General features: G+C 31.5%; 2 protein-coding genes across 2 annotated transcripts; both read right to left on the bottom strand.

Annotated features, from left to right (window-relative positions):
* Positions 1–20,142: 20,142 nt before the first annotated feature.
* Positions 20,143–20,833, bottom strand: BDBG_17880 (uncharacterized protein; the record flags this gene model as incomplete). The annotated part of the gene is made up of 2 exons (XM_031725506.1): positions 20,143–20,375; positions 20,401–20,833. The coding sequence occupies 2 exons, from the start codon at positions 20,831–20,833 to the stop codon at positions 20,143–20,145; spliced, it is 666 nt and encodes a 221-aa protein (XP_031581048.1).
* A 1,418-nt stretch (positions 20,834–22,251) lies between these two features.
* On the bottom strand, positions 22,252–25,010 carry BDBG_08836 (uncharacterized protein). The gene is made up of 2 exons (XM_002620763.2): positions 24,404–25,010; positions 22,252–24,296 (listed from the first exon to the last, which is right to left on the bottom strand). The coding sequence occupies exons 1-2, from the start codon at positions 24,510–24,512 to the stop codon at positions 23,836–23,838; spliced, it is 570 nt and encodes a 189-aa protein (XP_002620809.1). The 5' UTR covers positions 24,513–25,010; the 3' UTR covers positions 22,252–23,835.
* Positions 25,011–25,222: the final 212 nt, after the last annotated feature.

Raw genomic sequence — 25,222 nt, 5'->3', positions numbered from 1 at the left:
AGTTGAACTGTCAGAGATTTTCAGAATTAAGAAGCTGATTGATGAGATTGATATTTAAGTTATGTATAGACTTATACTCTCTGTCATTGTGAGGTTTGTTAAAGAGATGAGAAGATTGTTAATTAAGTGATTATAATTTGTATACAGCAGTATTCTGATTGAGAATCTTATATCAAAAGTCATTCAAAGAAGAAAAGTCTTCAGCAAATTCATCAATAGAGTAGATTACTTGAAGTTATACTTCAAGACTGTTATATAGATACTGAACAAGTTGAATTTAATCTACAATCTCTGTCTCATACAGAAGAGTGATTTTTCAGATGAAGTAGAAGAATATGAATAAGCTGTTACAATTGAAAAATCAGTATCACAGAAACAGAGCTTCTTATATGTAAGAGGCCTACGCCGAATAGATTGATATAATATTATAGGTCTTATATAACAAAGATAAAAATGTTAGAGAAGAAAAGAAAGAGAAAGTGCGAGAATCAGTGATTGAGATGAATATTTATACACATATGTGATGGCGTACGCGGTGGAGCTTCAGAGTGAGAGAATATACGCGTGTTTGTAGCAGCTGAGAATCAGTGATTGAGAATGACTGAGAATCAGAGTGTACACATTCAAGAATGAAGTGATTGAGATCTGTGAAGTGTAATGAAATAGTCTATATAATTGATCAGATGCAGCTTATCATATTAGTCCCTTCTTTCAGAAGCAGTTCTCATCAGTCAAGAGCTACTGTTTCAGATAATACAGAACTCAGAGTTCAGATCAGTTAATCATAGTCAACTCATTTCACAAGATATTATCAGCTGCAGTCACAGAGTCTCTCATTGAGAATATTCTCAATCTCTCACTCAAGCTCATTATCTTCTTCTATGATGTCTGGTGACTGCTAGTCAGAAGTCAGTTAAGAAGGAAATGAATCAGTAATAGTGCAGTGAAGCAAGCTTGTATAAAATACATTATAAATCTCTGATGATATGTTAAGACAGTAGTTATGACTATCTAGAACTTCTATCACTTTATACTTGACATGATGATAATCTAGTGTATGAGATGAACATGTGATTTGTATATTCTTAAGATTCAATCATATCAGATCTTCTATCTTATATTGTTCAGTAAGATCTTAGTGAACATTGATTTGATTCTCTTAATCTTGTTTTACAGTTATCATGAAGACCTCTGTTCAATTACAGGCATCTCAGAGTTTCATTACTATATTATCAGTGATCTGAATTGAACTGTGAGAATTCAGTGTGAACTGTGTAATCTCTAGAAGATTTAACACTTTCATGTGATATCTGTGTATAAGAAAGAATGAGCTTATATCTGTTGAAATAGTATCTTGATTATTAATAGTAACCTCTGCATGTAGAAGAAGATTATATCAATTATCTTATAAATAATTACAGAACTTTCAGAGATAATTCTTCACAGTCTGAATTGTTCATTCTGACACATCATTGATCTCAGAGTAATAGACAGTTGATAGACAGTGTGTAATCTTGAGAACTTGACAGATTCTTGTTCAGAGAGTACTTACAAATTAACAGCTTTGATTCAATACTATAAATCTTAGCAATTCATGCATCTGATAGAATGAGCTCTGTAGAAAAGCTTCAGTGACTTGTTCAGTATTCATCTTATTGCAAGATTTCAATATTATATCTTTACTCAGTCAATTCACAATGATTAGAATGTTTCTACAATTCTTACTCTCAGATAGATTGATAGTAAAGTTAATTACTACATCTCATCAGATTCTATTAGAGATATTAAGTAATTTCAATAGATCTTTTCTACAGTTCTTTCATGAGATAATAGAAGAACAGTGATTACAGTTTCAGATGAAGTATCTGATACTGTTTAATATCTCAGATCAGTAGAACTCTTGAGAGATCATTCTATACAGTTATTCACAGCCTGAATAATCAGTTATATATGAATTATACATCTCTTGCATTATCTGAGTGTGTAAGGATTCAGAGTGAGAGACTCAGTGTCATTCATGAAATCATAGAGTGTTATTATCATCAATTGAACATTCTGAGATATTGATTCTTATACATAGTTCTGGGAAAAATCAGAATACTTCTTAACATACTGCTTTAATAAGAGTATGAAGAAGTTCATCTATCTGAACTGCTGTATATCACAGTTCATTCAGTGTAGAAGAAGTGAAGATATCAATAGCAGTTCTAACTGAAGAAGTATATATAGTGTTATAAACTGTTTCATCTTGATTAACTAGTATCTTCAGGTTCAAGAGTCAGTGCTCTCAGTTCATTCAGTGAGTATCTGTTATATCAAATAACATATCTTACTCTCATCATGAGAGAGTATCTGTCATTGAGTTCTGACTACTAGAATGATAGTGTATTGTAAAATGAAAGCAGCTTAAGAACTCAGATTATTACATCTGTTATTCAGTGAGTTTACAGATAGTTATAAAGTATTTAAGGTTTTTATAATCTGTGACTATCTTAAATTCAGAGATACTTCAGAGTTCAGAGTCTCATTCTTCTAAACAGTGTATAATTGTGAGAAGTTTCTTATCATAGATCTCATAATTATATTCAGTGAGACTCAGTTTCTTAGATATGAAGATATATAATCATAGAATCTCTTCATCATTATATTGCAATATCACTTCTTCTATTACATAGTCAGAGAAATCAGCTTCAATAACTATCTTATAATCAGAATCAAATATTATCAGTAGAGAAGTATTAATGAATATCTTCTTTATCTGTATAAATGCAGTTTTGATATTCACTGATCATTGAAATACTGAGTCTTTCTTAGTGAGATCTGTAAGTGATCTTATAATATCTGAGAAGTTTTATATAAATCACTGATAGAAGTTAGCAAATCTGATAAAGCTTTATATATCTTTCACAGTATGCAGAGCTTCTCATTCAAGAATGACAGAGACTTTCTCAGAATTCATTCAAATTCTCTTACCAGCTTCTATAATAAAACTCAGATACTTGATACTCTTGACTTCAAAATTATACTTATCAATATCTATTAGTAGTTCTACTTCTTGTAGCTGTTATAATATCTTTTATACATACTCTTGATATTCTTTTCTGAATTCATTGATGAAGATGAGAATGTTATCTAGATAAGCAGATACAAACTTATCAAGAAAATCTCAGAGTGCTCAGTTGATATACTTCTGAAATGTACTGAGAGTGTTAGTCAGTTCAAAGAGTGTGACTATTTATTTAAAAAGATTATAACATGTTCAGAATGCTGTAAGTCATTCATCTTCTTCAGTGATACATATCTTATGAAACACAGTGATAATATCTAGTTTTATAAATCATTGAGCTTATCTGATCTGTGCTAGAATTTCATTAATGAGAGATAAGAAGTATTGATCTTTCTTTGTCAATCTGTTCAGACCTCAGTAGTTCACACAGAATCAGAGTTCTTCACCTGGTTTCTTTACAAAGAGAATAGAGGCTGCAGTGAAAGAGTTACTAATATGTATGAATTCTTTATTCAACAGATCATTGAGTGTCTTTTAAAGAAGAAGAAGTTCATCTCAGAATATGTTATAAAGAGAGCCTTATAACAGTTTGAGATTCTTATCATTCTTTTTCTCTAACTTGATACTGTGATTCACTTTAAGATCTTGTAAGAGAGATATGTTCATAATATTATCTTATCAGAAGATATTTAGATATTTATAATATTATTAAGAGAGTTTTGTATGAGAATCTGTTATTATAATATGAGATAATTTTTCTAGAGTCTTTTTGATATTGATCAGACTGACAGAATAGATTAATATATAATTCTACTATCAGTAATTCTTTCAGCAACTTCTTTTTCTGAGTATTTCATAGGTATTGACAGAGATCTGTGTCAGATCAACAGTCTTATGAATGTTATCTTTGTGAATTCTATCATTGTTAGAGAATATCAAGCTTCTGTTTTAAATGTTTAACAAGATACCTTGTTCAGATAGTCAGACAAGTTCTAATATAAGATTGTAATCAAGATTATCAACTTTATATACATAGACATCTTCATGTTGATATTCTCTCACATCTATGATCAGCTTTATCATATAACAGGTATAAATGTCTTTTGAATCATTAAATTCTGTGAGGAGTTGAGGTTTTGATAAAGAGATATGCTGAAGATTATGATATTTTATAACTGAAGATTTTATTATTATATAGTAATATAGATCACTGTCTATCATGGCTTTCATATTATATATATTATTAATCACAGTAGATACAAGAATTGCATTCATTGTTATCTTCTCTTTAAATTATCATTATCTGACCTCTTCAAGCTTCTGTTTGTGAATTTAAATAGAAGCTAATCTTTTCTCTGTTTCACTGAGACATTCTTATAGTTATCTTCTGAATCTTTCTCTAATATAATGTGATTAATGCAGACAGATACTGATTCATTCTTTGAATAAGAAGACACTGATCTTTCTCTTGAGTATGAAGACACATAGATCAATCAGCAGTTGAAAGTAATGTGTCCTGATCAGTTACAGTTGATACACACTTCACATTAACATTAATCAGTAACTTCTTCAGAAGTGATCTCAGAGACTCAGAAGTCTGTCTAAATAACAGTGATTCTTGCTTATGTATAGATATTTGAGTCTACTCAATTCATGATATCTGCATCATTATTATTTCTCAGCATAGATATATGAGTTACTGAGATGTAATATCTTCTATCACTGTTCTGTATATTCTTAAGCTTAGTAAGACAATTATTCATTGTTCAGAGCTGTGTGCAGAAGTCTTCATAAGTCTGATCTTTGTCTATGCTTACAAGAGCTTGTAAGAGTTCAAAAGTTAATGTCTTCTTGAGCATGTTAATCTTTATTCAATTCTCTTAAGATTGATTATCTGCTTCTAGAATCTTGATATTGAAGTCAGAGATAAATGTTATAAGAGAAATATTTCTCTGTCAGATGCTCTGTAGCTAATCTAATACTTTCTGTTATATAACAGTATCTCAGAACAGAATATCAAGATATTTCATAATATTATCAGATGTTCACAACACTGATTCATATACTTTCATTTATAAATAAAACTTCTGTTTCATATAATCTTTCAATTATTCATTGATATATCAATCTTGATTGATTAATAAACTGATGACATCTTCATCTACACTCAGTTTTATAAGCATTTCCATTCTTCATGATGAGTAGAGAGTGAGATTGAAAGTATTGAAATATATAAGAGTATCTAAGCATTCTTTCAGTGCTTTTGTATTCAATTCTGTAGATGTTGAAATCATATGAATTAGTCATTGAATCTCTTTGTATTAATGTTATTGAGTTGCATGCATATCAGCTATTTATTATTATTATAGTTTTAACATTGCTTAAAGTCACTGTGACACTGTGTCTATGCTTGTGTTCAAGAGTTTCATATTATTATTAGACATGATTATATTGATCATCAGATGTGTAATTATATTCTTATATATCTGAGTGTCAGAACTCTCAGATCTTTTACTGATATTCTCTTATAAAATCTTATTCTCTTTGTAAGATCTTGTTGCAGAGTCAGAGTGACTGATGAGTAAGCTTCTATCTGAGAACTATCTGAGAGCTCAGTGTTCACTTAACTGTTTAACTGTTTCTCTATTTCTTATGCATTGTTACATATTCAGATATCTCTTAATAAATAATCATTTCTGATGAGAAGACAATGAATATTTTTATAGTGTAAGAGGCCTACACTGAATAGATCAATATAATATTATAGGTCTTATATAACAAAGATAAAAATGTTAGAGAAGGAAAGAAAGAGAAAGTGTGAGAATCAGTGATTGAGGTGAATATTTATACATGTATGTGGTGGTGTACGTGGTGGAGCTTCAGAGCGGGAGAATATACGCGCGTTCATAGCAGCTGAGGATCAGTGATTGAGAATGACTGAGAATCGGAGTGTACATGTTCAAGAATGAAGTGGTTGAAATCTGTGAAGTGTAATGAAATAGTCTATATGATTGATCGGGCGCAGCCTGCCACATTATAAGACTTATTATCTGAATTTCTCAAAATGCTTTAATAGTTCAGTTTCTCAGCAGAATAAGTTGTCATTTATAGCTTGAATAGTATCAGACTCTAGGTCAGTAAGTCATTCAAGAGCTTCATCTCAGAGATATTATGAAAGTACTATATATACTACTTTATCTTCATATAATGCAGCAATTTGCTTAAAGCAGAGTATGAATATACAGATATTAACTTCAGCTGAATCAAATATCATTACATTATCTGATTTAAGCTTAAGATGATGTGTTTACTCTCAGAGTTCAGAGGCTGAAGAATAATTATATCTTCTTTATCATTAACTGTACTATCAGTGATATCTGCTGTAATGCTAAGATCAGTATCTGAGTTCTTTATCAGAAGAAGATGAGAAGAAGAAAGAATTATTATTCAAATATTAAGTGTATCTATATCAGAGCACTTCTCTGTATTTGTGAAAAACATTGTGTATAGAATTGAATGAGCTGCTATCAGAGTGTAATATAGAGAGATTTTTCATATTCATATTATACAGCTGATAGATGTCTTCATTTCTATCAGCTGCAGTGTTAGAATTAGAATGAGTGTTAAGATGCATTCTTAAAGTGAGATCATTGTTATTTACTTATTATATCTGATTGAAATAGAAGCTTAATTAAACTCTATATATTCTGTCTCAGTCTGTAGTGATTAAACTGACCGTGTGACTGTGTCTGAGATCAGAATTAAACTTTACAGTTATTATATTATCTAAAAGCATTACTTCTGATCATGATTTATGTTCATCACATTAATCTCAAATTATGTTATTTCAAATATTAAAGATCTCAGATTCACTTTTCAAATAAAAATCTAGTCTTAGATAAAGAATATATTTAAATTCTTAGTCACATTTTCATTCTGATTTCATTATTGAGAATAACACTAAATAAGATTATGAAATTACTTCTCACTTATATAATATCATAACATAGTGCTTATTTATTGAAAATTCAATAGAAAGTATTATTAAATATCATTACTTTTGTAAACACAGATTATAATTTATATAATTTTAATTATGAAAAAAATATAAAATACAAAAAAAAAAATAAAAAACAAAAAACAAAACAAAAACAAGAAAAAATCAGAATGAAAAAAAAAAGAAAAGAAAAAGAAAAAAACAAAAAATAAAAATAAAAAAAATCAAGATCACAGAGTCATAGCACTCTTAAAATACTCACTTCTCAGAGTCTTTACAATGTTTATCATTAACTGTATATCTCTCACAGTGAGAATAACATAGCTGTGATAAGTTATTATCTTAATATCATCTAATAAATAATCAGTATATATCTGTATAAATGTGAATATTTAGAAAACATATATTTAAAAAGTGTGATCAGAGTGAACTCTGCTGTCACTTGAATAGCATTAAGAGCAGAATGCTGGAATTGATAATTTCTCTCATTAATTTTATAAATAAGATGTGTAAAGATGATCTTGAGAAATATAAGATTCTCTGACTTCTGATAAAAACAGATCTTACAGAGAGACTCTATTTTCATGATATCAGAGACTGAGTATTATTAAAAAGTATTACTTTTATACAATGCACATGTACTTACTGTGACAATTCACTCTCTGCACATGTGACTGAGAATTGCAGCTTTCTCACACTGCATGACTCTCTCTGAGATGCTGTCATCAGTTTGCAACTCACACAGTCTCTCAGTTCAGTACATACTGTGTGTATGCAGCTCTGCATGCTGAGACTGTGTTGATTATTATGATCTGATATAATACTTACTTTTCACAGACTATGTTTCATTTGAGAGAGGAGAAAGAAGACACAACTGTGATTTTATTAAAGAGAGATGAATAATTAGTAATATTAAATATAATTTAATTCTTCTGTATTTAAAATTTGATTAGTCTATACTCTTTAATTTGAGAGTTTCTAAGAGTGTTTTAATAGTTTTCATACCAGCTTGAACTTAGTGATGAGTTGAAGAAGAAGAGAAAAGAGAGAAGAAAGAAATAAGAATAACTTATCTTTATAATATGAAAACAGAGAATTGCTGTAATCATTCTTTCTAGTAACAAAGATCTGTTTTCTGCATGTATCTCTGATATAGATTATATAATAACTGTATACAAAGAATATCAACAGTGTATGCATTAAATGAAGATAATGTTGTTATATAACACTGTAGCTGTTTTCATACATCTCTGAAAGCTGTTAATATTTTCTTTATCTCTTTATATTTGATAAGTCAGTAATATATTTTAATACACTTCTTCTTTCATTATTATTATCATCATCATTATCATTATTATTATTATTATTATCATCATCATCACTATTATTACTATTATTACTATTATTATCATCATTATCATTATCATTATCATTATTATTATTATTATTATATCATTTCTGATCATCTCTTCTGCCTTCATCTCTCTTCAATACTCACTGAAATCAATTATGTTATTTTTCTTTAAATATTCTGCAGTTCTGCAGATTATCAAGGTGTATGATCACTGTTACAGATTGAAGAGAGAGAAGAAGAAGATGTTCAAGTGAGAGAAGTCAGATTATAAGACATATTATAATATCTTGAAGAGACTCTGTAAGAGAGTAGAATAATAATGATTTTAAGTAATTCTTCTGATAGATTTAGACTGAACTAAGTATAGAAATAATACAGATGACACTGTCTATAAGAGATTAAAGAAGAAGATAGTGAAGAGTCTTATATAGTAGTAGTGAGATCAGAAGAAGTTCTGAGAATAATTTAAGTTCAAGATAAAGAGAGAGAGAGAGAAGAAGACTGTTACTATAAATAAGCAGTAACAGAAGAAGATTAAGAAGATGTTAAAGTAAGAGATAAAGAAGTCAAAACTGATAAGTTTTTTATTTATTAAGAGATAACAATTTTTAATAATACTTCTATTCTCTAATTAATTAGCAGAAGCTGACAGAGAAGAAGAGAATTAAGATCTTATTCAGGTCTTAAATACACTTCATGATTCAGAATATTGAGAAGACAGCTCTGCTCTCTGAGTATGTCAATCTGCTTACTGCTGAGATGAAACTCAAGACAGCAGATTAGAAAATGCGGGATTTTGAAGTACAGATTAACCTGACTGAGAAAGAGTAGTAGAAACCCTTCTCTGAGAAGACAGCAGAGAGAGATTTTAAGATAATTATTATCTCAGATAAGAAGAAGAAGAAGAAGAAGAAGAAGAATGAGAAGTGAATTGTAAAGAATAATAAGAAGAATGAGAAAGAGAAGAAAGATAATAAGTAGAAAAAGTTTTTTTCTTTTTATATTAATTAGTTATAAGTTCATAATTATTAATAATTAAAATTGATTTTAAGTTTTCAAAAATTATTGTACAAGTTGTAATCAAGTCAGAAATAATATATATATATATATATATTTAACTATCATGATTCATAAATCACTATAATATATAAGTATCAACATTTTTTCAACATTGATATTCATAATATTAATATATTTTTAATAATATTATCTAATAATACAATTTAATAACACTCTCTTTCACAATATTAATATATTTCAAGAAATATGACAGAGATTAATCAAGATTATTTATTTACTTTTATACATTGATGATATTCAATCTGAGTTAGTACTAAAATTATAACTAAGCTAAGAAATAAGATTATTTTCTCTTATATTAATTCTTCTTACATACATCAGTGATTAGTTATTAAAAATAAATTATTATCTTTCTTAAATTATTATTATATCTTCTGAATTCACTTCTTTCACTTCTTTTACTTCTATTGAAGATTCATAAACTCTTTAAGAAATCACTATGAATTACAAAGTCTATGTTATTTATAATTCAACACAGAATACTCTCTTTCAATTATAATAAATAATCACTTCATTCTTCACATCTGATTTCAGGTCATGAAATTTATGAAAAACTCAACACAAATACTGAGATAAACTATGAAATAATTATTAACAGATTATATTGTAAATTACTGAAGAGTTATCTCTCTACTATAATTACTGCAACTTCATTCAGAAATATTTATTATAAACTAATTATAACTCTGAAGAAATTTTCTAACATCTGAAGTTATCAGAATGCAGATAATAAAAGAAAAATAATTAAAAAATTACTACTGAGCTGATAAGTTACTCTATCAGATAATGATTTTTAATAACACTAACTTTCTAATTTGAAGAAAATCATGTGAAAATGATTATATATCAGTACTCTGATTTCATAACTCTTATCTGATAACTTTTATAAATAATTATTTTATATATGTATATCTCTGAATCTTTCTCTTCAATTAATTGAAAACTCTGAATTCTGAATACTTCTTTAAATACTTAAATCAAATCTTTGTATTCTATATTAATTCTGTCTTCAGTTCAATCTCAAGATATACTACAAAGTCAATATACAATATCTAGAATCAGAGTTAAAGAATCATCAAAGAGTATCTCTCACAGTGAATGTATAAACTAGTATAAACAATCTGGTATTTATAAGAGTTACATGTTATTACATTGATAAGAACTGAACTTATCAAGAGATATTAATTAAATTTGAATTATTAATTAGTAGTTATACTGAGAATTATATAACAGAGATATTAATAACTGTGATTAAAAATAACTATTGAGATATTAGTCTCAGTCTTCTTACAATTATAACTGATAATGCTGTGAATAACTACACTATGATAAAGAGCTTAAAGTAAAAATTGACTTTGTATTTCTGAAATGATAAATAAGATCATATTCTCTACATTACTTATGTGATTTAACTTGTGATATAAACACTGATAAAGAATCTTAATATCAAGATGAAGAATAATGAGATGACTGATTCTTGAGATGAAAATAAGATAAAAGTGATTACTCAAGTAACTTTTACATTTACTTTATAAAAGATAATATTTTTTAGCCCCGGTGGCCGAATGGTTAATGCGGCCACCTGGTAGCGCCTTGGCGTGAGAAACCAAGGCGCGTGGGTTCGAAACCCGCAGGAGATACATTAAATCCGGAACTCAAGCACCTCAGGTTTCTAATAAATACAGAGGTGTACAAATCACTTCAATGAATCGCTCTATGTTTCTGAGCTGGGAAGTTATTATTGCATGTATCTAATTGTCACTTCTTTGTATTTTCCTATGTTCTTGTTATCTTGACATGATCTCAACACCTGTATTTCCTTCTGTATAATCAACACTTAACCTGTATTTAACATCATGCAAGGACTCATCATAAGCTCCGCTTGCATATGAGTATAATGAAAGAATAATAATAATAATAATAATAATAATATTTTTTAACAATACTTTTTAATATTGCTTTTTGATAATGCTTTTTAATAATACTACTGTTAATTTTGAATAGATTGACTAATAATTTAAATATCACAGATTTGAAACATTGCTAATGCAATTTATATCTCCTCTAAATAATAATAACAATTTCATGATATTTAATAAATAAACAAATCAGTCACATCACTGAATATGATACAGAATATTAGAATACAGTGAAGTTTAATATATAAGATAACTATTCAGACTCTTCAATTATGTCAGATAATTAATCATTGAGTGCAACACTCTGATTAAGAAAAGATTCAGATATTGAAACTTTCTGATATGAAGTGAACTCAGTTAAAATATGTGATTGATTTACTGTTTCAGTTTTATAAGATAATAAAAATAGTCTCAATCACTTGTACATTAATGCTGCAGTCAGTCTGATAAGTGTATAACAGTTTATTTACTTATCTTGAGAAGCAGTTAAATCACTTAAAAAGAAATTCAGTCTGAGATGATACTATAGTACAGACTATTATTACTGTAAGAGATAAACTGACATATTATTACAGTAAAACTGAACAATCTTTTACAGAGTACTATGCTATAGCAGCTCTACTAGATCTCTTCTATTAAGTTAATATCTACACTTCTCAAGATTGAATAGAGAAGAAATGAGACTTATATATTAAATTAGTCTGAGACTACTATAATATCAACTATCAGAGATTTAAATGAGCAGATGTTCAAGATATAAAGACAGTGAAATACAATTCTCTAGTAAGTAATGATCTTTGATAACATTTTATATTATATAGAACTATAATACTAACTTTGAAACAGAACTTACATATATTAATTACAACTGAAAATCAGACAAAACTACATACTTGTAAAACTGAATTTGACTGCTATCTTCAAGATAATTCAATGAATTTACACATCAAATCAATTCTAGAGTTATGAAAAATTATTAAGAGTATATATTCAACTGTTACACTGATAATATATAATATTCTGATAATTTCATTGACAGAGATGAGAATGAAGTGAAAGTTCAACTCAAGTTGAGATATTTATCACTATTATCAGAGACAATTACAAGAAGAAACAATCAAGAAACTCATGATTATAAAACATGAAATTATCAGACAGTTTAATATCTCTGATTACAGTATATCAGAGAAGTGTAGTTTTTATAAGAAAGTAAAGAATAAACTTATATAAGAATGTATTTAGTTATTTCATAAGCATTATCAATAATTATTATCAAATTTTGATTATATAAGCAATTACTGAATGAATTGAATGAGACTGATTTTAATCTTCAGTCTCAGTCTCATTCTGATTTTGAAAGAATGATTATCTTTCACAGTTTATTCTGAGAAATTACTTTCATTTCACTGTTCTTGAATTAAATCTGGTCATTTTTCATGTCATTTCTCTCAGAAATAGTTCATTTTCAGATTTTTTTAAGGCTTGATTCTGGTAGAACTCATATCAAGAAATGTATGAGATCAGATCAAATAAAATCAAATGTGAAATTCATGATCCCACCGGCCAGTCTAGTAGTGATGTGAGTGATAAATATAGAGATGATAAGAATTTACTCTTATAATATTAACACACTTAATTGAGAAGAGATTAAATTATACTTGTAAGTAATATAAGTGAAATCTGAGTTTATACTCAGTTTGAAATTAATATGAAATATCTCAGTTTTATATTTCTTATCTGAACTGAAATTCATAAGCTTTTCATTTACTTAATTTAATTCTTATCTAAATCACAGAATTCATTTCTTGAATCTAGTAACTAATTTATAAAAGAGATTTAAAGCTGTAAATTACTCTCTTATCTTAATTAGATAGATAGTGTGAAAAGATTCTTCTTCTAGAGTAAATACTGCTTTGACATGTTTAAAATCTGCTATAAAAGAGATTTCAATTAAGTGAGAATGTTTTTTATTCTGAAAACTCATTTAATATAGCAATATTATAACAGTATCAATTTTAAATTATATCTTAAAGTAGAGTGATAAAACTTGTAAGAGGTCTACGCTGAATAGATCGGTATAATATTGATAGGTCTTATATAACAAAGATAAAAATGTTAGAGAAGGAAAGAAAGAGAAAGTGCGAGAATCAGCAATTGAGATGAATATTTATACACATATGTGGTGATGTACACAGTGGAGCTTCGGGGCGGGAGAATATACGCATGTTCATAGCAGCTGAGAATCAGTGATTGAGAATGACTGAGAATCAGAGTGTACATATTCAAGAATGAAGTGATTGAAATCTGTGAAGTGTAATGAAATAGTCTATATAATTGATCAGGCACAGTCTGTCATATTAGTCCTCTCTTTCAGAAGCAGTTCTCATCAGTCAAGAACTGCTGTTTCAGATAATACAGATCTCAGAGTTCAGATCAGTTGATTATAACTGACTCATTTCATAAGATATTATCAGCTGCAGTCACAGAGTCTCTCATTGAGAATATTCTCAATCTCTCACTCAAGCTCATTATCTTCTTCTATAATGTCTGGTGACTGTCAGTCAGAAGCCAGTTGAGAAGAGAACAGATCAGTGACAGTGCAGTGAAGCAAGCTTGTATGAAATACATTATAAATCTCTGATAATGTGTCAAGATGATAGTTGTGACTATCTAGAACTTCTATCACTTTATACTTGATATGGTGATAATCTAGTGTATAAGATGAACATGTGATTCATATATTCTTAAGATTCAATCATATCAGATCTTCTATCTTATATTGTTTGATAAGATCTCAGTGAACATTGATTTAATTCTCTTAATCTTATTTCACAGTTGTCATGAAGACCTCTGTTTAATCACAGATATCTCAGAGTTTTATTACTATATTATCAGTAATCTGAATCAGACTGCAGAGGTTCAGTGTGAACTGTGTAATCTCTAGAAGATTTAACACTTTCATGTGATATCTGTGTGTAAGAAAGAACAGGCTTACATCTGTTAAAACAGTATCTCAACTGTTGATAGTGATCTCTGCATGTACAAGAAGATTATGCTAATTATCTTATAAGTGATTACAGAACTTACAGAGATAATTCTTCATGATCTGAATTGTCTGTTCTGACATATCATCAGTCTCAGAATGATAGATAGTTGATAGATAGTATGTAATCTTGAGAACTTGACAGATTCTTGTTCAGAGAGTACTTATGAATTGACAGCTCTGATCTGATACTATAGATCTCAGTAATCTGTGTATCTAATAGAATAGACTCTGTAGAAAAGCTTCAGTAACTTGTTCAGCATTTATCTTATTACAAGATTTCAATATTATATCTTTGCTCAGTCAATTCATGATGATCAGAATGTTTCTACAATTCTTACTCTTAGATAGATTGATAGTGAAGTCAATTACTATATCTTATCAGATTCTGTCAGAGATATTAAGTGATTTCAATAGATCTTTTCTATGATTCTTTCATGAGATAATAGAAGAACAGTGATTACAGTTTTAGATAAAGTGTCTGATGCTGTTTAATATCTCAGATCAGTAGAACTCTTAGAAGATTATTCTATACAGTTATTCATAGTCTGAATAATCAGTTATATATAAATTATGCATCTCTTGCATTATCTGAGTGTGTAAGAATTTAGAGTAAGAGACTCAGTATCATTCACAGAATTATAGAGTGTTATTATCATTAATTGAACATTCTGAGATATCAGTTCTTATATATAGTTCTGAGAGAAATTGAGATGCTTCTTAACATACTACTTCAGTGAGAATCTGAAGAAGTTCATCTATCTAAGCTACTGTATATCACAGTTCATTCAGTATAGAGAAAGTGAAGATATTAATGACAGTTCTAACTGAAGAAGTATGTATAGTGTCATGAACTGTTTCATCTTAATCAACTAGTATCTTCAGATTCAAGAGTCAGTGCTCTCAGTTCATTCAGTAAGTATCTGTTATATCAGATAGCATATCTTACTCTCATTGTAAAAGAGCATCTGTCATTGAGTTCTGACTATCAGAATGATAGTGTATTATAAAATGAAAGTAACTTAAGAACTCAGATTATTGTATCTGTCATTTAGTGAGTTTATAAGTAGTTATGAAGTATTTGAGATTCTTATAATCTATGACTATCTTAAATTTGAAGACACTTCAGAGTTCAGAGTCTCATTCTTCTAAATAGTATATAATTATGAGAAGTTTCTTATCATAGATCTCATAATTGCATTCAGCAGAACTCAGTTTCTTAGATATGAAGATATATGATTATAGAATATCTTCATTATCATATTATAATATCACTTCTTCTATTATATAGTCAGAGAAATCAGCTTCAATAACTATCTTATAATCAGAATTAAATATTATCAGTAAAGAAGTATTAATGAACATCTTCTTTATCTGTATAAATACAGCTTCAGCATTCACTAATTATTGAAATACTGAGTCTTTCTTAGTAAGATCTGTAAGTGATCTTATAATATCTAAGAAGTTTTGTATAAATCACTGATAGAAGTTAGTAAATCTGATAAAGCTTTGTATATCTTTCATAGTACACAGAGCTTCTCATTCAAGAATAGTAGAGACTTTCTCAGAATTCATTTGAATTCTCTTATCAGCTTCTATAATAAAACTCAGATACTTGATACTCTTGACTTCAAAATCATACTTATTAATATCTATCAGTAGTTCTGCTTCTCATAGCTGTTATAATATCTTTTATATATACTCTTGATATTCTTTTCTGAATTCATTGATAAAGATGAGAATGTCATCTAGATAAGCAGATATAAACTTATTAAGAAAATCTCAGAGTGCTCAGTTGATATACTTCTGAAATGTACTGAGAGTGTTAATTAGTTCAAAGAGTGTAACTATTCATTCAAAGAGATTATAACATGTTCAGAATACTGTAAGTCATTCATCTTCTTCAGTGATATGAATCTTATAAAACACAGTGATGATATCTAGTTTTATAAACTATTGAGCTCATCTGATTCATGCTAGAATTTCATTGATAAGAGATAAGAGATATTGATCTTTCTTTGTCAATCTGTTCAGATCTTAGTAGTTCACACAGAATCAGAGTTCTTTATCTGATTTCTTTGTAAAGAGAATAGAGGCTGCAGTGAAAGAGTTACTAATATATATGAATTCTTTATTTAACAGATCATTGAGTGTCTTTTGAAGAAGAAGAAGTTCATCTTGAAATATGTTATAAAGAGAGTCTTATAACAGTTTAAGATTCTTATCATTCTTTTTCTCTAACTTGATACTATGATTCACTTCAGAATCTTGTAAGAGAGATATATTTATAATATTATCTTATTGAAAGATATCTAGATATTCATGATATTATTGAGAGAGTTTTGTATGAGAATCTGTTATTATAATATAGAATAATTTTTCTAGAGTCTTTTTAATATCAGTCAGACTAACAGAATAGATTAATATATAATTCTGCTATCAGTGATTCTTTCAGCAACTTCTTTTTCTGAGCATTTCATAGATATTAACAGAGATCAGTGTCAGATCAATAGTCTTGTAAATATCATCTTCATGAATTCTATCATTGTTAGGGAATATCAAGCTTCTGTTTTAAGTGTTTAATAAGATATCTTGTTCAGATAGTCAGGCAAGTTCTAATATAAGATTATAATCAAGATTATTAACTTCATATATATAGACATCTTTATGTTGATGTTTTCTCACATCTATAATCAGCTTTATCATGTAACAGATATAAATATCTTTTGAATTATTAAATTCTGTGAGAAGTCAAGGTTTTAATAAAGGAATATGCTGAAGATTATAATATCTTATGACTGAAGATTTTATCATTGTATAGTGGCATAGACTGCTGTCTATTATAGCTTTCATATTATACATATTATCAATCACAGTAGATACAAGAATTGTATTCATTATCATCTTCTCTTCAAATCATTGTTATCTGATCTCTTCAAGCTTCTGTTTATGAATTTAAACAGAAGCTAATCTTTTTTCTGTTTTATTAAGACATTCTTATAATTATCTTCTGAATCTTTCTCTAATGTAATGTGATTGATGTGAACAGACACTGATTCATTCTTTGAACAAGAAGATGCTGATCTTTCTCTTGAGTATGAAGACACATAGATTAATCAGCAGTTGAAAGCAATGTGTTCTGATTAGTTACAGTTAATGTATACTTTATATTGATATTGATCAGTGACTTCTTCAGAAGTGATCTCAGAGACTTAGAAGCCTGTTCAGACAGCAGAGACCCTTGCTTATGTGTAGATATTTAAGTCTATTCAATTCATGACATCTGCATCATTATTATTCCTTGATATGAGTGTATGAGTTACTGAGATATAATGTCTTCTGTCACTGTTCTGTATATTCTTGAGCTTAGTAAGATGATTATTCATTGTCTGAAGCTGTGTATAGAAGTCTTTATAAGTCTGATCTTTGTCTATACTTATAAGAACTTATAAGAGTTTGAAAGTTAATGTCTTCTTAAGCATGCTAATCTTTATTTGATTCTCTCAAGATTGATTATCTGCTTCTAGAATCTTGATATTGAAGTCAGAAATGAATATTATAAGAGAAATGTTTCTCTGTCAGATGCTCTGTAGTCAATCTAATACTTTCTATTATATAGCAGTGTCTTGAAACAGAATATCAAGATATTTCATGATATTGTCAGGTGTTCATAATACTGGTTCACATGCTTTCATTCATGAATGAAACTTCTGTTTTATACAATCTTTCAATCATTCATTGATATATCAATCTTGATTGATTAATGAACTGATGACATCTTTATCTATACTCAGTTTCACAAGTATTTTCATTCTTCATGATAAGTAGAGAGTGAGATCAAAAGTATTAAAATATGCAGGAGTATCTAAGCATTCTTTCAGCACTTTTATATTCAATTCTGTAGATGTTGAAATTGTGTGAATTAGTCATTGAATCTCTTTATATTGATATTGTTAAGTTGTATACATATCAGCTATTTATTATTGTTATAGTTTCAATATTGCTTGAAGTCACTGTGATACTGTATCTATGCTCATGTTCAGAGATTCTCTCATATTATCATTAGACATGATTATATCATTTATTGAATATATGATATCTGTGAAATTTAAAGAAGTGTAATTGTATGAATATCTTATATATCTAAGTGTCAGAACTCTCAGATCTTTCACTGATATTCTCTTTGTAGAATCTTATTACAGAGTCAGAATAACTGATAAGTAGCTTCTATCTGAGAACTTAATATCTGCTTAACTGTTTCTCTATTTCTTATATATTATTATATATTTAGATATCTCTTAATGAATAATTGTTTCTGATGAGAAGATAATACATGAATAATCATTTTCTAATAAGAAGATAATGAATATTTTTATAGTGTAAGAAATCTACACTGAATAGATCAGTATAATATTGATAGATCTTATATAACAAAGATAAAAACATTAGAGAAGAAAAGAAAGAGAAAGTGCAAGAATTAGCAATTGAGATGAATATTTATATGTATATGTGATGATGTACACAGTGGAGCTTCAGGGCGGGAGAATATACGCGCGTTCATAGCAGCTGAGAATCAGTGATTGAGAATGGCTGAGAATCAGAGCATATATATTCAAGAATGAAGTGATTGAAATCTGTGAAGTGTAATAGAATAGTCTATATAATTGATCAGGCGCAGCCTGTCATAAAACTAGAGAATTTTATTTTATGAAATTTTCATCTCTGTGAGTGAAAGATGAGATTATGAGAGAAAGTATATATAATAATTCACTACTTACTGTTAATATTTAAAAGAGAGATAAAGAAGCAGAGTAACTTCTATCTCTTAATATTTTAATTCAGAATACAAGATCTGATTGAGTTTATAGACTGAGAATAATAATAATATAGTAATATATTAATACAGATAAACTAAGTAGTAATAGAGATTAAGCAGAAGCAGTTAAATAAATAATATAGATAATATTTTATAATAGTAATCTTATATCTATAAGTCTGTAATCTTTATATAATAACTAGTACTAGAAGCTGCAATTACTATCTTATTTAAAATTTAATCATAACTGAATCTAGATACTAGAACGCGTATATAGACATGCTATTATATATAATATTATTCAATGAAGTTGAAGTTGAGTTTCATTCTCTTCTAGCTAGCTAGAATGAGAAAGAATGAGAATATATAAAGAAGAAAAAGATGAGCGTTCTGAGAATTACGCAGGCATGATGAGAAATACGCGTATGACGCGTAACGTGAATGCGTAGCGCGTAACACTCAGTCTTCTTAAACTATCTGTTTCAGAAGTTCCGGATAATGAAGAGGATTCAGTCAATGATGAGATGAAGAAGCAGGTGAATAAGAAGAATATAGAGACTCAGTCTGAGAATTCTATATCTGTGAATCTCTACCTCTGAACCTGACATCTTATACAGATTGTATGAACAGGTGATTATTAATAAGATAAAGAATAAAAGAGATAATAAAATGATTAATAAGTAGAAAGAAGAAGAAGAATCAGAAGAATAAATCTACAACTTCTACAATCAATTCTTTTATATAGATCTCTCAAATGTCAGTGATTATATTCTCTTCTTCAGCTCTGACAGCTTCAACTTCATTCAATATAACATTTTCAAGTGAGATAATCAATGTGATGATGATGAAATATATGATGAAAGAAATAGAAGAACTGAATTCACAATCTCATTATCATTCACATTCAGATCTGCTGTTGAAATCTTCTATTGAATCTGCTGTTGAAATCTTCCATCAAATCCGCTGTTGAAATCTTTCATCAAATTCACTGTTGAATCTTCCATCGAATCCACTGTTGAATCTTTCATTGAATCCACTGTTGAAATCTTCCATCGAATCCGCCGTTGAAATCTTCCATCAAATCCACCGTTGAATCTTCCATCGAATCCACCGTTGAATCTTCCATCGAACCCGGCGTTGAAATCTTCCATCAAATTCACTGTTGAATCTTCCATCAAATCCACCGTTGAATCTTCCATCGAACCCGGCGTTGAAATCTTCCATCAAATCCGCCGTTGAAATCTTCCATCGAATACACTGTTGAAATCTTCCATCAAATCCACCATTGAATCTTCCATTGAATCCACCGTTGAATCTTCCATCAAATACACTGTTGAAATCTTTCATTGAATCCGCTGTTGAAATCTTCCATCGAACCCGGCATTGAAATCTTCCATCAAATCCACCGTTGAATCTTCCATCGAATACACTGTTGAAATCTTCCATCGAATCCACCGTTGAATCTTCCATTGAATACACTGTTGAAATCTTCCATCGAATCCGCCGTTGAAATCTTCCATCGAATCCACCGTTGAATCTTCCATCGAATCCGCCGTTGAAATCTTCCATCAAATCCACCATTGAATCTTCCATTGAATCCACCGTTGAATCTTCCATCAAATACACTGTTGAAATCTTTCATTGAATCCGCTGTTCCATCTCCAATTCAAAGCAGTTCAATACCTCAATTTGATGAATACTTCAATTGATTGACAAGGGAACAGTTGCTTCATATGAATATTGACAAGAGTATATTTCAAATTATAAGAGATGAATTAAAAAGTTCATTATAACAGACAAAATTGCAGAAATTCAAATCATCTTTATTCACTATTTATAGTGATGAGAATAGATCTCATACTGCTTTCACTTCTAAATTTGTATTATAATGAATTGTAATCTGAATCTTTCTAATTATTATAATACTATTCTATATAAGTAGATCTGAAATATTCTTTTCTATCTTTTTCTCTCATGAAGTTCTCAACTGTATGATATAACAAAGCTTCAAAATCTTCATCAAACTGAGTATCTAACTAACTCTTCAATTCTGATAAGATATCTGATATAATCTTTGACTTTACATCACATATTGAACAGAGTTCTCTAACAGTTTCAAAATAGCAAAGATTTCATTGAATTCAATATACAGTAGTCAGATAACAATCAATGCTTTGTGTGATCTCAGCAGATATATAACCATTCTTAAGAAGGTGTACAATCTCATTGATGATGAAATCACAGAGTTTGAGATGACATATTGATGATAAAGGTAAGAAAGACGCGTATTTGGATGATATTTGATTGAAAAAGACGCATATTGGATGATATTGAATGATTCTAGAGAAATGCAGATATTTTGATTTTTTGGTGGTGTTTTGCTACTAATTTTCAGGGGGGCCTGGGAAAATTCTGTTTTCGCAAGTAATATGTCCGCCACAATAATTGGAAATCATGAATCCAAACGTAGGCAGGCAATTTCGACCATATTATTGCTATCCGTCTGCGTGGCACGGCGCATAGGTTAAACCCGGCTATCTAGAATCGCAGATTGTGCCTCATCAGCCATTCTTTTTTCGTATTTTGCAATCTTTGTCATCGGAAATATTCAAAGTCTTTTTTGTCGTTCTGCCACAGCAGCTCTTTTTCATCCCATGGCTTCAAAAGAAGAATCTCCTCTTGGGTTGAGTGACGCACGCTTCGATCATTCGCCAATTGAGAATCTGCCCATCACATTCTGTCAGCCACGAAAGCACTGCCAGGAATGCTGCTACCTAGTCATCAGATAATTTCTCATATCCGCCCCACATTCTTGCTCGCTCCCATTCTGATGACACCGGAGGGCAACAGGAGTAAGAAGAAGAAGAAGAATTGGGAAGTTCCACAGGATATAGTTCGAGACCCCGAAGTCGCTCCTCTCTTCCACGTTGAAATCCTGCACGAACCATCTGTTCGTCTGCGTATAAAGTTTTGACATCATATCGTGATCTAGCCACGGTGGAACCCCGGGATCGGAACGGACCATGGTAGCCCAGCTGTGATCGTTGCTACATACGCCGTAGTACTTCGTTCTTTGCTACATGTAATAACGCTCCATCGGATGGAGCCCCAGGAGGCCGAGGAAAGCTTAATAAAACGCGAGCTTCATTCCAACGGTGGTTAAAAGTGCCCGATGCAATCAAGAAACGTAAGGCGAACCGCACGGACGGATATCAGTTCCTCCAATTAAGATATTGCCAGTAACCCCGAAGTGACTTCTTGTTTCTCGACTTCGCAAGACTCGCTGCCAGGTTTAGTAACCCAATTTTCAAGGCGGCTTGAAATGATTCCGGGTTCTGGTGGAAGCAAGTTGCTTCCGGCTGCAAAAACGGAATGACTAACTTAACTAAATAACCCTTAACTACATACATAAGATACCTTGTGTGAACGGTGCCACCATCGGTACCAATTCTTGCCGCTGCTCTCCTCCCACCGGGGGGTTTGTTCCCGCCCCGCCGCATCCATATCTTTCCGACGCTGAACAAGAAAAACTGACGTTGCCTCCGCTAGGTGGAAATCGGCCCCTCCTCCCCCCCGCTCCGAAGATACTATTCTCATATTCTCCCCTTCGATATCCGCTACTTGGAGCTCGAGGAAGGGCTTTCCCGCTGCCAATTGCTCTTGGAAAGGAGTGGAGAACCTTCTGGAACCGCAAGGGCAGATATCCCATCCATGGGTTAGAATCCACTGCGGATAGATCATGAAATGTTACCCCCAGCTGGGTTTAAAGTTACGCAGTAAAGCTATCATGTGCTAGTGGGTAAATTTTTGGATTCCGTCTTCCACCCAAAGCTACTTAGTACAAATAATGATCTAGATTGCTAGGCCTACCGCTCATGCGTGAATCATGCCATTTGTACAACATTTTAAATAATAAAGCGAGTTTGCGCGTCTTTTCCGTCTTCCACCCAACTCTTTTCTTAAGGATGGAGTATGAGGTGGCGATCCTGGCGAGGAGAATGGCCCACATGCTGTTTTCCACTGTTCCTCTGAAGAGCGCAATCTCATAAAATGGAATTACATACAGTCACGGCCAGATGTCCCCACTTAACTTAGGCGAGCGATGATGTTACACACCGTAGATTAAGGCCTCTCATGAAGAAGCGCACGAATTAATGAACGACGCAAAGTGACCTATTTCATTATAAACCCGCCTTGCCCCACCTGAAAACGGTGTTGACTCTTTTTGACATGGAGGGCTATAAATAGCCGGCCGTGGAAGATATTTAGCGCCAAAACTTTATCACCCAATGAGTCAGTTTGGTCCTCAGTTTAGTTTCCACCACCCTTTATAAAAGGCGCCCAGCACCCGCTACCTCACGCACCTGTGTCGTCCCTGGATTTTGACGGAACGGATGTCGAAATAAAAAATTAAAATTAAACAGGAGGGAAAAAAATCCCTTTAGAGATTCGCAGCCCTCGCCCGAAATGAACCACACTAAGTGCTTCAAGCCAATCCAAAAGGAGATCCCTCATAGGACATTTTACCGGTCGTTGTTTAATTAGCCTTAGGGACCCTCCCTAAGAAAGAGCAAAACAAGCATCCAACGCCCTTTTTTTTTATGATATTACCCTTACTATTAAGCAAGGGCGCCTGGTTGTTGTTGCGTTGGTGTCCGAATCCCATCCCTCAAATACTCCACCCTCCGCCGTCGTTGTCGGTGTCTCCTCCACCACTTGACTACCTCCCATGGACCCCTACAATGCGCAGTCGCTTGTCGGGTCGTTTCCTGCTCCGACGGTGACGAGGGGGGGGGGGACGATGGTAATGAGTGTTCGCTGCGAAGAGGACTTGGCACGGTAAAGCCAAGCGAGGGAGAAAGGTGATACGGGGGTGGTGCAGTGAGACTTTGCGGCCGCTTCAGGTGGTAGAATGTCTGCCGACACAAGGGGCAGCTTGCATCGCGTTTTGATAACCAGGCGTCGATGCATGGCTTGTGGAAGATGTGGTGGCAGGGTAGTTCTCGAAATCGCATGTCGCGGTGGAGGGTCTCGAAGCAGAGGATACAGTCCGTTTCTTGATTCTGGCCTCTCTGTTCGCCTGCCGTTGGGATTTCCCAGTTAGTTAATTGTAGCTGGTGCTCGATATGCATGAACTGTCGGTGGTGGCGCTGGTGTATAGAAAACCTATGTACACGGTATACATACCCTTCGCAATGAAGGCACCAGATAAACACCGCATTTTGGCCTGGTCAAGCTCCTTGACAGAGAGCGTGCCGGAACTTAAGGGGAAGTATATGTAATGTGTAGTAGGCATCGCGATGTGCGTTTTCTCCCCTCCCAACAGATCGACAAAATTTGCAACAGCCCGCACCTGTTGCCTCGAGTAATGTGGCTATTTATGAAGAGTCCGCCCCGATGAATTTTACATGGAAAAATAGGTGTAGCTGGCTTCCCTATCCAACCATTGAGGATTTGTGGGACCACATCCGAAGTCAGCTTTAGAGAAACTGATGTGATTTTTCTCCGGTTATTTCCTTCTTCTTTTCCTCTTTTCTTTGTAGGCCACAGGTTCTTTGATATAACTTATCCTGCCCTCAAAGAGTTGTTTTTCATTCTTTGCCTGTTATGTTGGGTTGTTTCCCAACCCCATGACTATGACATCAAGTTCCAACAATTTGCCGGCCAAAACCTTGGTAGCCGTGTAGCCGGCAACAACGCAGCTTGGATTGGCGGAGCGCTGCGGGAGATCGAATGGTTCTCCCAGTCAGAATAGTTGTGAGCATTTAGTTCATCGCATGTGCCATGGTCAGTTGGTCTGTTGGTCTGTTTTTGTCATTGTTTGATTTCCAGGGTTCCATGGCATTCGCTCCCGGGGGATCGGGCTTGCCGCTGATATCCCGGCTCTGTTCTTTTGCTTGCTATAAAATACCATCAACTGTGTATATTTTGTTTGCTTGATACATACCTAAACTTGGTTACCCCGTGTCATACCATTATCCAGTTCCCTATTGTGTTTCATGTCCT

This window comes from Blastomyces gilchristii, assembly GCF_000003855.2.
Source record: "Blastomyces gilchristii SLH14081 genomic scaffold supercont1.29, whole genome shotgun sequence".
NCBI classification, from domain to species: domain Eukaryota; kingdom Fungi; phylum Ascomycota; class Eurotiomycetes; order Onygenales; family Ajellomycetaceae; genus Blastomyces; species Blastomyces gilchristii.
The sequence above is the reverse complement of the archived record's forward strand: the minus strand, read 5'-3'. Positions and strand labels throughout refer to the sequence as shown.

Excerpts from the sequence above, each read along its gene's own strand:
- BDBG_08836 (XM_002620763.2), bottom strand. The coding sequence starts at position 24,512 with ATGCCTACTACACATTACATATACTTCCCCTTAAGTTCCGGCACGCTC. Across the intron at positions 24,297-24,403 it reads TGGTGCCTTCATTGCGAAGG|GCGAACAGAGAGGCCAGAAT; the intron begins GTATGTATACCG and ends TCCCAACGGCAG.